Here is a 15,155-nt window from a genome sequence, read left to right on the forward strand (position 1 = left end):
ATACCAAAAATACATATCAGTTAAAGGAGTACTGTGTAGAATCCTGCCTCTGAACAATAACATTACTTTTCTCCATGTCTTCCCTTACCGAATTAGACCAGAATAGTATTAGCTAGTCCAGTGTGGTTTAAGGTGGGAAGGACAGTATTGCAAGCGTTTATAGTGTATACAAGGAGATTACAAATCTGATTAAGTTCAATTTTGTAGAAAAACATGATTTGAAGCATTAACTGCAGATTTCTACTGGTCATTTCTGGTTGTATTTATGCTAGTAAAAATCATACATATTGCCCCTTAACCTTATAGTGAGAATTAGGGAGATGTACACCAGCTCAGTGGAGCAAAAATACATCTGGGATACAGAACAACTGTCTCACTGTTTTTATGTGCTCAGGCCTGAATTATAAAAACACCAGTTTTAAAGAACAAATGAGCAGAATGTTATTCATTGTTTTCGAGGCTCATGTACACTCAATACACTTTATCTGGTATATACTTCATCTGGATCAGTGTTTGATGGTTGATCTAGAAGTATGTTGGCATTTGGAGATTCATTTTTTTAATTATAGATTTTTTATATATATAATGTAGATATTACCACTCTAAGTAATGTGCTTGTATCAGATAGTGCTTCATAAAGAATCTCTGTTTTGGAGGGCTGACATAGGACCAATTTTACTTTTTACAATAGTACTTTTTTTTTTATCCATTCCCTCAACTTTATATTCCTTCCTTCGTTTTTCATTGATTTCCTCAAATTTAATCTGTTGGATAGAATGAAGAGAAATTAAGACTGACATTTTTTACTGTGACTCCTCATGAGGCTCTTTAAGAGTCAAATCCATTACTGATTTAGGCTTCCGTCGCGCCCTAGTGGCTGTTCAATAGTATGCAGTTCTAAACAAAAACAGCATGGTTTGACTTCCTGTATTCACATGATCTATTTTGATTCTGCTCATAATCGGACTTGTTGAAAGTTTCGTATAATTTCCCGTGTTTGAATGAAAAGCCCAATATAAAATACATTTAAATGTCATTCAGATAGTCCCAGAATGCAAATCTGCTCAGATCCGTTTTATTTTCACTTTCAATTCAAAATCCTCCAGATAATGTAAACCCAGACGACGCCAAATAACAGTAAGTTGCTAGTAACTAGTTCTACTCAAGCAGTCACCTTATTGTCTTCTAATGTATTTACACGTACACTAGCCTATTCGCTGTTTTATTAGTGAACAGGCTGTACGCAATATTTTGTTTAAATGAATGGCGTAGGTTTGTCTCGTTAGGGGAAATCAAAAGTATAACGTATTTGCAATGTCATGTCTACCTGTTTAATTGGTTTCAACATGTGAATCCATTGAATGGTGTTAACAGTGAATACTTTTACTGCGATGCTTTTACATACATTGATTTATACTGTACAGATGTCCCATATGCTCCAACATTCGATCACCTGCTTTCCTTTCTTCCCTTAGGAAACGGCTGAGTCTTTCAGGTCTTAAAATGACTATGTGCAGCCTGTTGGTCCTGGTGCTCCTATTGGAGCTTCTTGCACCATCTTTGGGGGCACAGTTACCAGAAGGCCACAATGAAGAGGACAATGTTTCCTCTCCACCTCCCATCGCCACTAATGGTCAACCGTTCCCATGGGACCAGATGAGACTTCCCGAAACCGTTTCTCCAGTCCACTACTATCTCCTTATTCACCCTAATCTAACTAGCCTTGACTTTACTGGAGCTGTGCGAATTGAAGTCCAAGTCCATAAGGACACCTCTACAATCATTCTTCACAGCAAGGCGCTCCAGATTGCCAAAGCTGAGCTCTTGGCACCGGAAGGTCCAGGGTCACTGCCAATGTATGTGCTGTGTGGAGCCATTTAGCTTTTTGTACAAGGGGTCATTTCACTACTTACAAAATGTAATCGCATTTTAATTTCAACAATTGTTTTGAGAAGCATTGAACATAATTGAAATTAGATTTTTAGTGCACTTTCTGAATTACCAGGAATTTATTTTGATATTGACATTGATATCTTTATTAGCATTGACAGTAAACAAATTCATCCTTTACGTTGTGTGATTGTTGATGTGGGTGCGTTCATGTAAAAGACACATTTCTAGTAAAGGTTTTAGCATGTCTAATAATGTAATCTGATTTTTCAAGACCTCTCCAGGTGTTGGAATACCCCGCCTTTCACCAGTTGGCTCTGGTTTCCAATGTGCTTCTGGTCAGTGGTTGGGTGTATGAGGTTCGTCTGGAGTTTTCTGCTAACCTGTCTGACAGTTTCCATGGGTTTTATAAGAGCTCCTATCGCACAACCAGTGGAGAGCTCAGGTAATAATATCACCCGTCAGGGTTGGCGTGGGCATAGAAAGTAACGGTGGTAGGGATAGTGTTATTAGGGATAACGTTATATTAGGGATATTGTGTTATTATTCTTGGAGTAAATGATTGTTTTCATCTGCCAATAGTACTTGCAATCCTTACAGATGTAAGAAAAATGTACCTTCCCTGAAAACCAAATAATCTAATCTTTTACTCAATTGGGAGCTATACATACATTTTTGATACCTTCTGTTCCTCCAAAATGACAATACTGTTCTGTCAGGTTTCTGGCATCCACCCAGTTTGAAGCCACCAGTGCTCGAGCAGCCTTCCCCTGTTTTGATGAGCCGGCATTTAAAGCCAACTACACCATCCAGATACGGCGGGAAGCACGCCACATAGCCCTCTCCAACATGCCCAAGGTACCTTGGGAAACACGCCAAAGGAGCTGTATCTCAGTAGTCTTGACGTGACTTCTTTGACTTGTTCCTACTGTGTTTTCGATGAGACATGTATAAGCAACCTTAAGAAAAAAAGCAATCTTGGATGTTTATTGAGACATTGAAGGAGTGATGCAGGTGTCATGGTTGATTTTGAGCCCCATTTCCTTTCCACCTACTCCTCTGCCTCACCACTTCCCATTCTATTTTTCAGGTAAAGACTGTAGAGCTGCCAGGCGGTCTTCTAGAGGACCACTTTGATACCAGCGTCAAGATGAGTACTTACCTGGTAGCCTTCATTGTTTCTGACTTCCTGTCCGTCAGCAAGACCACCAGTCATGGCGTCAAGGTGAACAGGAAACCCTGCCCTCTTTATCCTGTCATTGGTCCGAATGGATGGTAGCTTAGTACACAATACACTTTAGTCACACAAGCACCCTTTTTGAAACAAAATCAAGGCTTGGTTGTGGAACCCCGGAAGAAAACACAGATGAAGGGCATGCTGAAATCACCTCATAAAAAGGACACAATATGATTTATAAACCTCTCTTTTCACCGGTTCTCGATCGACTAATCATGAGTGAATTGTCAAAATATGCCAAGAAAGTGCTTTGCATTTGGAAGTTGTTCTGTCTTTTGTTAGTTTCTGTCTGTAACCTTGTGCATTGTTGCTTCTCTGATTCATTGACCATGACTAGCTTCTACATCATTAAGCCCCTTAGTTCCTATTGAATGCCCAACAACACATGGAGATGAGTGACCAGCCACATTCTTTGTTTCAGATCTCAGTATACGCTGTACCGGACAAGATCGACCAGACAGAGTTTGCGCTGAACGCCGCTGTCAAACTGCTGGACTTCTATGATGACTACTTTGACATCCCGTATCCTCTACCCAAACAGGGTGAGTATAAAAAAAACCTGCGGCACCCTCTGGAATACTGCACAGACTGCACCACCTATCTAGCTAGTAGGTTTAATAAATAGGATGCACAATTATATTACATCTTTTGCAAATCTGTTTTGAAATGATTCAGAAAACAATTGTTTAGAAAGGGAACTTAATTTGTTTGTCATTTGCAATTTACTATAGTTGACAAAAGGTACATGTCTCTCTGCTTATAGATTGGAATTACATTTGTAAAGCTACCATTCCTCCCTACAAATGGGGCAATGAATAGTGCACCGGTCTTTGGATCTGAACATGGCGGGTTCATGACTATTCCTCCATTATACAGCTCTGGAAAAAAATAAGAGACCACTGCACCTTTTTAAATGAGGAACAGAAGTGTTCAATTTGCAGTGGTCTCTAAATTGTAACTCTTCTGTTCATCACTCAAAACCTTCCTTTTCAACTTCTTTGGAAAGGAAAGAAAAAGGTGCAGTAGTCTTCATTTTTTCTGGAGCTATATATATATTTTCTCATCCTTTACCCCCATTTACACTATGGTTCAAAAGTTTGGGGAATTGTCCTTGTTGACTTTTTTGGAAAAGAAAGAAAAAGGTGCAGTGGTGTCTTAATTCTTTCCGGCGCTTTATATATATATTTTGGGGCTGTTTAGCCGCAGACCAGTCAGGGTGTTCATGCTGACCCTGTCCACTGCCGAACGCACCTACAATGGGCACATGAGCATCAGAACTGGACAACGAAGCAATGGAAGATGTTGGCCTGGTCTGATGAATCACGTTTTCTTTTACATCAAATGGATGGCTGGATGCCTGTGCGTCACTTACCTGGAGAACACATGGCACCAGGATGCACTATGGGAAGAAGGCAAGCCAGTGGAGGCAGTGTGATGCTTTGGACAGTGTTCTTCTGGGAAACCTTGGGTCCTCCCATTCATGTGGATGTTACTTTGACACGTACCATCTACCTAAGTATTGTTGCAGACCATGTGCACCCTTTCATGGCAACGGTATTCCCTGATGTCATTGGCCTCTTTCAGCAGGATAATGCGCTCTGCCACAAAGCAAAAAATTGTTCAAAAATGGTTTGAGGAACACAACAACAGGTTCAAGGTGTTGACTTGGCCTCTAAAATCCCCAGATCTAAATCCAATCGTGCATTTGTGGGATGTGCTGGACACACAGGTCCGATCCATGGAGGCTCCACTTCGAGACTTACAGGACTTAAAGGATCTGCTGCTAATGTCTTGTGCCAGATACCACAGCACACCTTCAGAGGTCTAGTGGAGTCCATGCCTTGGCGGGTCAGGGCTGTTTTGGCAGCAAAAGGGGGACCTACACAATATTAGGCCGGTGGTCATAATGTTATGGCTGATCGGTGTATATATAGATGGGTGACAACAATAAAAGGACCGAGTGGATAAAGATAGCTGAGACACGAACTGGAAAGTTGGATGGGGAAATTGAACTGGGATTAAAATGTTCGGTTTACATGTCAAAGATAGGACTGTTACTACTAGACCATGGGATCTGTTGGTCTTAGTATCAATACTGTTTAGCCCCCATGCAACATTTACTGTTGCCACTTGATTTTGTGAAAATACAGTGTGAGCAACATCACTTTGATTAATGATTAACTAAAGTGTATTCCTGTGAATCCCCAACAGGTTCTGCCACCTTATGGACTATATTGAAGTGTCCTCCATAGAAATGTATTGTTAACATAGCTCTGAAGGGGCAGCTATTTGTTGATTCGGGATTAAATATTTGTTTAACTAGAAAAGGTGTAGGGTAATTTGCATTCAAACTTTGGTTTTACAACGGGGAAGAGATTCTTGCAATACACTGACAGGAACCCCGGGGACTGGTTTTTGCCTGGTTTGTAGAAACATGATGTTATCAAAAGGTTCTCATAGCGTGAACGTTACATCTCAGCTTTGCGCCGCACAGATCACTTGTCAATCCTACATTGTCATTGGAAATGAATAGGAGTGGCACTTCCATAGCGTGTGGCTGTGGTAGGTGTATCATGACATTCAGCAGCAGTGGCAAAGGTAACTATGCCCAGGTTGAATTCCAATAGTCTGTGTAAACATGAGAAGTCAAAACATGAGAAGTCCCCAAAAAGAATTCAAGGTAATGGGTGACAAGTTAAGTTTGTGTTGCTATGCTTTCCACACTTTCTTCCACTCTTGCTTTTATTTTGTGAGAAAGACAAGCTGAGGAAACATCAGCTTTTTGGTTTTATTCCTTGCCAGTGGTTAACTTTGACTAAGTGTCATTGCAACAGTTTGGAGAATGCCCTTTCCTGGTCCATGAAGACATGGTTCGACGGGGTTGGTGTGGAGGAATTCGAGTGGCCTGCACAGAGCTCAGACCTCAACCACATTAAACAGCTTTGGGTTTAATTGGAACAGCGATTGCCAGCCAGGCCTTGTCCAACATCAGTGCCTGTCCTCACAAATGCTATTTTGGCTGAATGGGCACACATTCCCACAGAGACACTAAAATCTTGTGGAAAGCCTTCCCAGAAGAGTGGCGGCTGTATAGGGGGAGTCACCTTCATATTAATGCCCATGGTTTTGGAATGGGATGTCCAACAAGCTCATATAGGTGTGATGGAGGGGGTGTCCACATACTTTTGGCCATATAGTTTACTTCTAACTGCATGTACAGAACCACAAATGGTGCCCCATGAGTTTGTCTGACAAGAGGTAGGCCTAAGCAAAAAAATAAAAGTAAGTGGCAGCAAAGGCCAATGGAAATGTAATGTCAATGTACAGTATGTCTATTTGAATTAACAAATATAAGAGCTGATGGGTTTATATGTATTTTATTAGTTTATATTGTTTCAGATGTGGCATTCCCTGTCTTCTTATGTGTTCTTTCCAGACCTGGCAGCTATCCCAGACTTCCAGTCAGGTGCGATGGAGAACTGGGGTCTGACAACCTACCGAGAGTCTGGGCTTCTGTTTGACTCCAGCAAGAGCTCTGCCTCTGACAAGCTTGGCATCACCATGGTGATTGCACATGAGCTGGCACACCAGGTAACAGGGACATTTTTCTGGTTGGTCATTAATTGTATGATCTATCGGAACTGTGTGATTTGTTACGGTTCTGTTTTAGCCAACAATGTGAATTGATATAAACATAAAGATTACCAAATTCTTTTCAGAAAGAATTCTGCAACAATCTAATTCTAACCTGTTTCTCTTCCTGTTCTTCTAGTGGTTTGGTAACCTAGTAACCATGCAGTGGTGGAACGACCTGTGGCTCAACGAGGGCTTCGCCAAGTTCATGGAGTTTGTGTCTGTCAACATCACCAACCCTGAGTTACAAGTGGTGAGCCTTTGGCATATCTGGATGCAGAATTACACACACAAACTTTTCCACATTCAATATAATCTACATTCACTGTCTGACCTGGGTTAATGTGCAGGTTTTAGCAAAATATAGGAAACACTGTCTTATTTTGTTATTCCTCTGATCTGCAGTGTCCCTGGTCGTTTTCAGAAAACTTCTGAAACCCTAGGTTTATAAAGGATATCTTACAGTTTGGTGTGAAGTTTACTATAATCTGGTGTTTTGTCGTTAAGTGGTAGAAAAATGCTGTCTCCAGAATCTACCATAAGTGTTTGATTTAGATGTATTACTTTGAAACAAGCAGGCTTTGTCACTGAAGCCATGGTGGCATAATTATGGTCAACTGGGCCTGCACAGCATATTTTAGATAACATCTGTCATAGAGTGCTAAAAAAAATATTTGTTGAACAATAAATATTTTTTGAAAACCCTGTAATGCCAATTGTATCAAATTTGCTACATGAGTTTCTGAGACCTCTAGCAATCATCTGTGAAAATGTTTGCCGGTGGAAATGTTTTCTAAATCTGTGTATAAATATATTAAATAAATGGGAAATTACAGTAGTGTGTCTATAGATAATAAGGTTAGTGAAATCTCCAACCGACAGCTTCTGGTAGTACCCTACCAAGGTCTCACTTTCTCTCCCCCTTCCCAGAACGACTTCTTCTTGGGGAAGTGTTTTGAGGCGATGGAAGTGGATTCACTAAGCTCCTCCCATCCTGTGTCCAGTCAGGTGGAAACACCGTCCCAAATCCAGGAGATGTTCGACGATGTCTCCTACGACAAGGTCATCCATCCACTCTCACATCATGTTGATTACCGTTCAGATCTGCTTACGAGTACTTCTCTTTAGTTTGCCTGTTGCAATGGGACCAATAGAATGATTCAAACCCCCTTCCACTGACACTGGCAAGGCCTAAAGTTCCAAGTACTTGGGAAAAAATTCAGAGGTTTTGTTTTTGAGTTTCTCTTGTCACCTTGTCTATTTGCTGTTGTGTTTCAGGGGGCATGTATCCTACATATGCTGAGAGACTTCCTGACTCCTGAAGCCTTTAAGATCGGAATCGTCCGCTACCTTAGACGCTACAGCTACCAGAACACGGTCAACACCCATCTGTGGGATAGCCTCACCAACGTTAGTGTGCATGCGTGGTGTGTGAACGTGTAAGAGAGGTAGAGACGTTGTCTAATGTTTTTAATAACGTCTACATCTCTTCCAGATCTGCCAGTCTGATGATCTGGATGAGGGGAGACTGAAGGAAGAGTTCTGTTCCCGGGGTAAGGCCCAGTCCGGAGCCCAGGTTGGTCAATTAAGACACCTTTCAGGTTCTGAATTGTTTAAAAGATTCACTTCGTATCAGATTAGGATCGAAACACAAAGAGGCTGCAGGAAATGAACAACGTCTGCAAGATGTAGCAGTTCCATAAAAAAAATGAAATAAAGTAATGAAACATTTTACTGAATCAAGGCACATTTTAATTCTGAGAAACAAATATAAAAAAATGTTTTACTTAAAATTGTTGGTTAGTAGACTTAAGGTAAAAAAGGTCAGAGAGTATGTCTTGGTTTCAGCCTTGCATAAACAAAAGCTGCATTTTCAGTAAGGGTGTTTAGACTTGCTATGTGCTGTAAATAATGTACAATATAATACCCCTATTACTATATTAATTATATATATATATGTATGTGTGTGTGTGTGTGTATGTATATGTAATAAACCTAAAGGATTATTAGGAACACCTGTTCAATTTCTCAATAATGCAATTATCTAATCAACCAATCACATGGCAGTTGCTTCAATGCATTTAGAGGTGTGGTCTTGGTCAAGACAATCTCCTGAACTCCAAACTGAATGTCAGAATGGGAAAGAAAGGTGATTTAAGCAATTTTGAGCGTAGCATGGTTGTTGGTGCTAGACGGGCCGGTCTGAGTATTTCACAATCTGCTCAGTTACTGGGATTTTCACGCACAACCATTTCTAGGGTTTACAAAGAATGGTGTGAAAAGGGAAAAACATCCAGTATGCGGCAGTCCTGTGGGCGAAAATGCCTTGTTGATGCTAGAGGTCAGAGGAGAATGGGCCGACTGATTCAAGCTGATAGAAGAGCAACTTTGACTGAAATAACCACTTGTTACAACCGAGGTATGCAGCAAAGCATTTGTGAAGCCACAACACGCACAACTTTGAGGCGGATGGGCTACAACAGCAGAAGACCCCACCGGGTACCACTCATCTCCACTACAAATAGGAAAAAGAGGCTACAATTTGCACGAGCTCACCAAAGACTGGAAGAATGTTGCCTGGTCTGATGAGTCTCGATTTCTGTTGAGACATTCAGATGGTAGAGTCAGAATTTGGCGTAAACAGAATGAGAACATGAATCCATCATGCCTTGTTACCACTGTGCAGGCTGGTGGTGGTGGTGTAATGGTGTGGGGGATGTTTTCTTGGCACACTTTAGGCCCCTTAGTGCTAATTGGGTATTGTTTAAATACCACTGCCTACCTGAGCATTATTTCTGACCATGTCCATCCCTTTATGACCACCATGTACCCATCCTCTGATGGCTACTTCCAGCAGGATAATGCACCATGTCACAAAGCTCGAATCATTTCAAATTGGTTTCTTGAACATGACAATGAGTTCACTGTACTGAAATGGCCCCCACAGTCACCAGATCTTAACCCAATAGAGCATCTTTGGGATGTGGTGGAATGGGAGCTTCGTGCCCTGGATGTGCATCCCACAAATTTCCATCAACTGCAAGATGCTATCCTATCAATATGGGCCAACATTTCTAAAGAATGCTTTCAGCACCTTGTTGAATCAATGCCACGTAGAATTAAGGCAGTTCTGAAGGCGAAAGGGGGTCAAACACAGTATTAGTATGGTGTTCCTAATAATCCTTTAGGTGAGTGTATATGTATATACAGTGGGGAGAACAAGTATTTGATACACTGCCGATTTTGCAGGTTTTCCTACTTATAAAGCATGTAGAGGTCTGTAATTTTTATCATAGGTACACTTCAACTGTGAGAGACGGAATCAAAAATCCAGAAAATCTCATTATGATTTTTAAATAATTAATTAGCATTTTATTGCATGACATAATAATTTTATCACCTACCAACCAGTAAGAATTCCGTCTCTTTGTAAGCAGCTGAACTTTATTTGTGATTAATCAGAGTCACTTTAAATGATGGCAGGTGTGTGATGACTTCTGTTTAACATTAGTTTTTGTGATTGGTTAATTCTGAACACAGCCACATCCCCAGTAATAAGAGGGTGTGCACACTTATGCAACCAGGTTATTGTAAGGTTTTTATTTTTTCCCCTCGAAGATTTCAGTTTGTTCACATTATAGGTCATATTAAAAGTGGAAAAAGTTCTGACATGATTTATCTTTGTCTCATTCTTTTACATCACAAAAATACTTTTTATATCCACTGTATCATATAAAGTTTACCATTGCCCTTCTGAAATTTCTGTTTGGCTGAATGAATTGCATCATAGCTTGTGGCAGATAAATGTTGACATGTTACTCTGCATATATTAGTATATTCATATTATTATTATTATTAATGTATAAATGATAAGGTGACACTACCTGTCCTATGACCTCCCCCCAATAGAAGTGGTTCTCTGGTGACCAGCTGGACGTCAGGGCTATCATGGACACATGGACGCTACAGGAGGGCTTTCCTCTGGTCACCGTGGAGCTCAGGGGTCGCCAGGTCAGACTCAGCCAGGAGAGATACCTTAAAACTCACGACCCCTCCCAGAAAGAAGGGTAAGGGTTACATATGCGTCAAAGTTGTTCTACAAAAACAAATCCCGGTGACATTTAGTGGTAACACTGGTGTGTGTGGAATCCTGCCTAAGGACACCTGGATATGGACTTAATATCATACTTTCATTTCCTGTTTCCCCCTCTCAGGTTCCTTTGGCAGGTTCCTTTAACTTACATCACCAGCTCTTCTAACACAGTACATCGCTTCCTGCTTCAAACCAAGACTGGTAAGGGGGTTTCTGTGTGTGTCTTCTGGCCTCGAAAAGATCCCATTACAAGTAATATTGTAAGTATGTGTAAATATACTAAGAGAATAAGGGGGATTCTGATTCTAAACCCCCAACTCAAACCACCCTCTTGTAGATGTTTTGTACCTGCCGGAAGAGGTGGTCTGGGTGAAGTTCAATGTCGACATGAGTGGTTACTATATGGTCCATTACGAGGGGGATGGCTGGCCCTCCCTGACCTCCCTGCTGTTGACCAATCACACGGCTCTGAGCTCCAACGACCGTGCCTCCCTCATTAACAACGTCTTCCAACTGGTCAGGTCGGTCCTCTTCTGACAGTATTGTGGCAGCATTAAAAATGTCTTCTGATGTATGTGAGGTGTCAGTGGTTCAACATCCGTTCTTTTTTTTGCTGGGTGTGGGTCATGGTCCGTCTGGTCTAGGTAGTTGACCTTTAACCCCAGCTGTCCCCTCCTCTCCCTCCAGCGTGGGCAAGGTGGGACTCGATACTGCACTTGACCTGTCCCTCTACCTGTCCAAGGAGACGGAGATCATGCCGGTCACTCAGGGCCTGGGGGAGCTGGTTCCTCTCTATAAACTGATGGAGAAGAGGGACATGGTGGCCCTGGAGAACCAGATGAAGGTACAAGAGGGGAAAGCGGATGGATAAAGAGCGAGAGATACAGAGAGAAAGAGAGAGATGAATGTTAGTTTTATGTGTCCTTCAGTGTGATTGGACAGGTGTAATATGAAGGAATATTCCAGGACTTCATCGTGGATCTTTTCCGGGATTTGATCGACCGTCAGACGTGGACGGACGAGGGTTCTGTATCGGAGCGGATGCTGAGGAGCTACCTGCTGCTGTTTGGTTCTGTCCGGAACCACCCACCCTGTGTCGCCAACGCAACACAACTCTTCAAAAAATGGAGGGCCTCAGATGGCAACATGAGGTCAGGGGTCAATCCATTTCACTGCATTGTCACCCTCATGGGTGCAGTCAAGGAAACAAATTAAATGAGATATACAAAGTGCATTAAAGACTGGCGTTTCAACAAACGTGGAAATAGCATGCTGGCCAGGAACCAGTTGCCTGCTATTTTGCCTGCCATCGGTAGAGGAGATCTCAGAGACTTTAAAAGAGATGTGATAGTTGGAATGATTGACAGGAACATAAGTGACCAAGACTGTTTAATGATATGCCGTGGCTGTCTCAGTCGTTAGACTTAAACAGAAACCCAAATCATATTATTTATTGAGGATCCTGGTGGCATCTTATTTAGAATGGAGCAGGGTTGCATTTTCCTTTTTTTAACATTTAAGCCATTCTGCAGAAGCTCCTACACAGGGTTGACTTACAGGACACATTGGGGTTATGTGTCTTGTTGTGAAACCACTATGCTATCTGCCCCAGAAACAATGCAGACTGTCAGAAATATCATGCACCCCTTTGTGTAGGGGCAGAAGAGAGAATACAGTTGCAGAAGAGAGAACCATGAACACAATTAAAAAAGACCACTAGTGGTTGATGATAAAATATCAAGTAGTTACATTTGTTTATATCACCTGATGCATATATCTCTTGGGTTTCCTTTACTGTAAGCATCATTTGCCTGATGAGTTGCTAGTGATGGAGAGTCTTATTTCAGACGGCTGCATTTGTTTCCATGCTTTCTGGTCCCTTGGCTGACCTTTGATCTTTTTCAAAAGGAGGCGAGGTCTCACTATTTTAACGATCTCTGCTGAAAACCCTCCCCTCTCTTCTTCCTCAGTCTCCCCAGCGACATCAGCTTAGCGGTGTTTGCCATGGGTGCTCGTGACCCCGAGGGGTGGGACTTCCTCTTTGAGAAGTACCGCCATTCGCTGCACACGTCTGTCAAGAGCCGCATCAAGTCTGCCCTTTCCATCAGCCCACTGCAACACAAGCTGCAGAGGTAGGTTGAAATGAAGACGCTATACGTCATTTTCTGTTCTGTGGTTTTAGCACTCCCGTCAGCACAGCCTTCTCTCTCAACTCGAATGTATTCTTTAATAAAATAATCAACTTGTTTTAATACGCATTCAAAGACAGAGTTAAGGACCTTCTCTCTCCAATCTTGCTCCCTCCACTTCACTGTACCTCCCCTTTTAAGTTTGATGGAGCAGAGTTTGGGGGGTGAGGTGATGAAGACTCAGGACCTTCCTCACGTGGTCATCTCCGTCAGCAGGAACCCCAAAGGTTACAAGCTAGCCTGGGACTTCCTCAGACATAACTGGCACACCCTGATAAAGAAGTGAGTGTGATGATTCTAAAAGTGTTTATATCAGATATGTGGGTGTCTTCTGACCAGCATGCAAAATAGCAAGTCTGCTGTTTCCTTATCCACAGTGTCAGAGCTTGCTATTTAAAATGTCATGCTCTGATTGGTTGTCGTTACTGATAATTTGCATACAACTTTCTCTTTAAGGTGTTTCATTTGTGCCTAATCCCATCATGACACATTTAATCTGTAGGTTTGACCTCGGGTCCCATTCTGTCTCTGGCATGGTGACTGGAGTGACCAACCAGTACTCCACCAGGGAGATGCTGGATGAGGTGGGAGTTTTTTTTAAAAATTTATGCAGAAGTTATTTAGGCATTATTGTTACCTTTCACTATTATACAGAGAGATTTGTATTTCTAGAATGATTTTATTGTAAAATATTTGCTTCTCTATTTACATTTTGATAGAAATTCCGGTACTAGCCGTCTGTCGGTTTAATGAAACAATATTTACACTGCAACAATATTATTTTCACATACACTGCAGTTAGGGTTCGAGTCAGGCCAATTACCCTTTCAAAAGAAACTCCTGGATTTCTACCCTTTCCTCTGAAATAAAGCATTAAAAAAAAAAAATAGGCACGGGACCAGTTAAAAGTTTGGAAACACCCATAACTTTTGACTGGTACTGTGTGTATAAAAAATACATTCTGTTCTCAGGGCTGTTCTGTACTCCCCTCGTCTCCCCAGGTGCGTGGCTTCTTTGGCTCACTGTCTGAGGAGACTGGAGCTGGTCTCAGGTGTATCCAGCAGACCTATGAGAGCATTGAGGAGAACATCCGTTGGATGGACCAGCACCTGCCCAGACTACAGGCCTGGCTGGACATACATGGCCCCAGGCCCAAGCCACAACCCCATGAGGATCTGTAGGCCTCTGAATTGCCCTTGAGGAAACAGTCCAGTGCTTCCAGATGTCTTGCAAAATATGACCTGTAATTAATAACAATGCCTGAAATGGTTTTCCTTAAATAAAAAAAGGCAGCTTTCCAGTGTAGGGATGGTGTTGGCCTATACTAACAATTAAATGAGGGGGCATTTGCCAGTCACTGAAATTACTTATTCAAATAGAGCACTGCTAGATCATCCTCTATGAGGAAACGGCCTGAGAAGTCGGAGGGTCTTAAATGTGTTTTCTTCAAGTATGCTGTATGTATTAGATGAATCATTATTTTAATATGGGTTAACAGAATGCGATTTTGCCTGGAAAGTAACTTCATGGGTTAGGTATTTGTTTTGTCTGAAAAAGTGAGTGGGGTTGCGAACACTGAATATTTTAACATATACAGCAGTGAAGGATGTGTGAACCCAAGATCAGCCTAAGCCCTGACTTATCGCAACAGTGTGAAGACTAGTCTGACACGTGAGCCATTTTCTAGATAAGTAGGGATGGGGAATAAGTGTTCTACACCCCTCAAACTCAACCCCCAGACCTCGAAGTGAGTTCTACACCACCTTTTCTTTAACTTTCTAATTTGGGCTTGATTGAGACCTGGGTCACCGGCAGTTAATATTGAGGTAGAACCGAAAACCATCACGATCACCCCCTTATTTTAAGGTTCTCCATTGTTATGTTGCTGTGTTTTCATATTATAATTTGGCCTCTGAAAATGTTGTATTTTCAGGAATAGAATGCCTCGTGGCATTTTTGGTACAGTTTTTTTTACTTCAGAGGATGACCTGCTTTTCATGTTTGTGTTTTTAAATGTTGATGGGTTATATTGCTGAGATTTTAGTATTTTTGTAAAATGAATAATAAAAAATTGTGAATTAGATTTGCAAACCTTTTTCATGGATATGTTCAG

General features: G+C 41.6%; 1 protein-coding gene across 1 annotated transcript; it reads left to right on the plus strand.

Annotated features, from left to right (window-relative positions):
* Positions 1 to 908: 908 nt before the first annotated feature.
* erap1b (endoplasmic reticulum aminopeptidase 1b) lies at positions 909 to 15,125 on the plus strand. Its single transcript, XM_010896032.4, has 20 exons — positions 909 to 1,137; positions 1,476 to 1,856; positions 2,165 to 2,335; positions 2,610 to 2,748; positions 2,981 to 3,115; positions 3,549 to 3,669; positions 6,564 to 6,718; positions 6,900 to 7,013; positions 7,691 to 7,822; positions 8,039 to 8,170; positions 8,256 to 8,336; positions 10,670 to 10,827; positions 10,975 to 11,054; positions 11,191 to 11,374; positions 11,541 to 11,697; positions 11,820 to 12,004; positions 12,824 to 12,985; positions 13,184 to 13,324; positions 13,545 to 13,626; positions 14,044 to 15,125. The coding sequence occupies exons 2-20, from the start codon at positions 1,504 to 1,506 to the stop codon at positions 14,221 to 14,223; spliced, it is 2,862 nt and encodes a 953-aa protein (XP_010894334.2). The 5' UTR covers positions 909 to 1,137; positions 1,476 to 1,503; the 3' UTR covers positions 14,224 to 15,125.
* The last annotated feature ends 30 nt before the right edge of the window (positions 15,126 to 15,155 follow it).

The sequence above is a fragment of the Esox lucius genome, chromosome 13 (genome assembly GCF_011004845.1).
Source record: "Esox lucius isolate fEsoLuc1 chromosome 13, fEsoLuc1.pri, whole genome shotgun sequence".
Lineage (NCBI taxonomy): Eukaryota > Metazoa > Chordata > Actinopteri > Esociformes > Esocidae > Esox > Esox lucius.

Bases quoted from the DNA above. Each gene is read 5' to 3' on its own strand.
- erap1b (XM_010896032.4), top strand. From the start codon at position 1,504: ATGACTATGTGCAGCCTGTTGGTCCTGGTGCTCCTATTGGAGCTTCTT. The intron at 6,719-6,899 runs GTAACAGGGACA...CTGTTCTTCTAG, and splicing joins CACATGAGCTGGCACACCAG to TGGTTTGGTAACCTAGTAAC. The intron at 8,337-10,669 runs GTTGGTCAATTA...TCCCCCCAATAG, and splicing joins AGGCCCAGTCCGGAGCCCAG to AAGTGGTTCTCTGGTGACCA.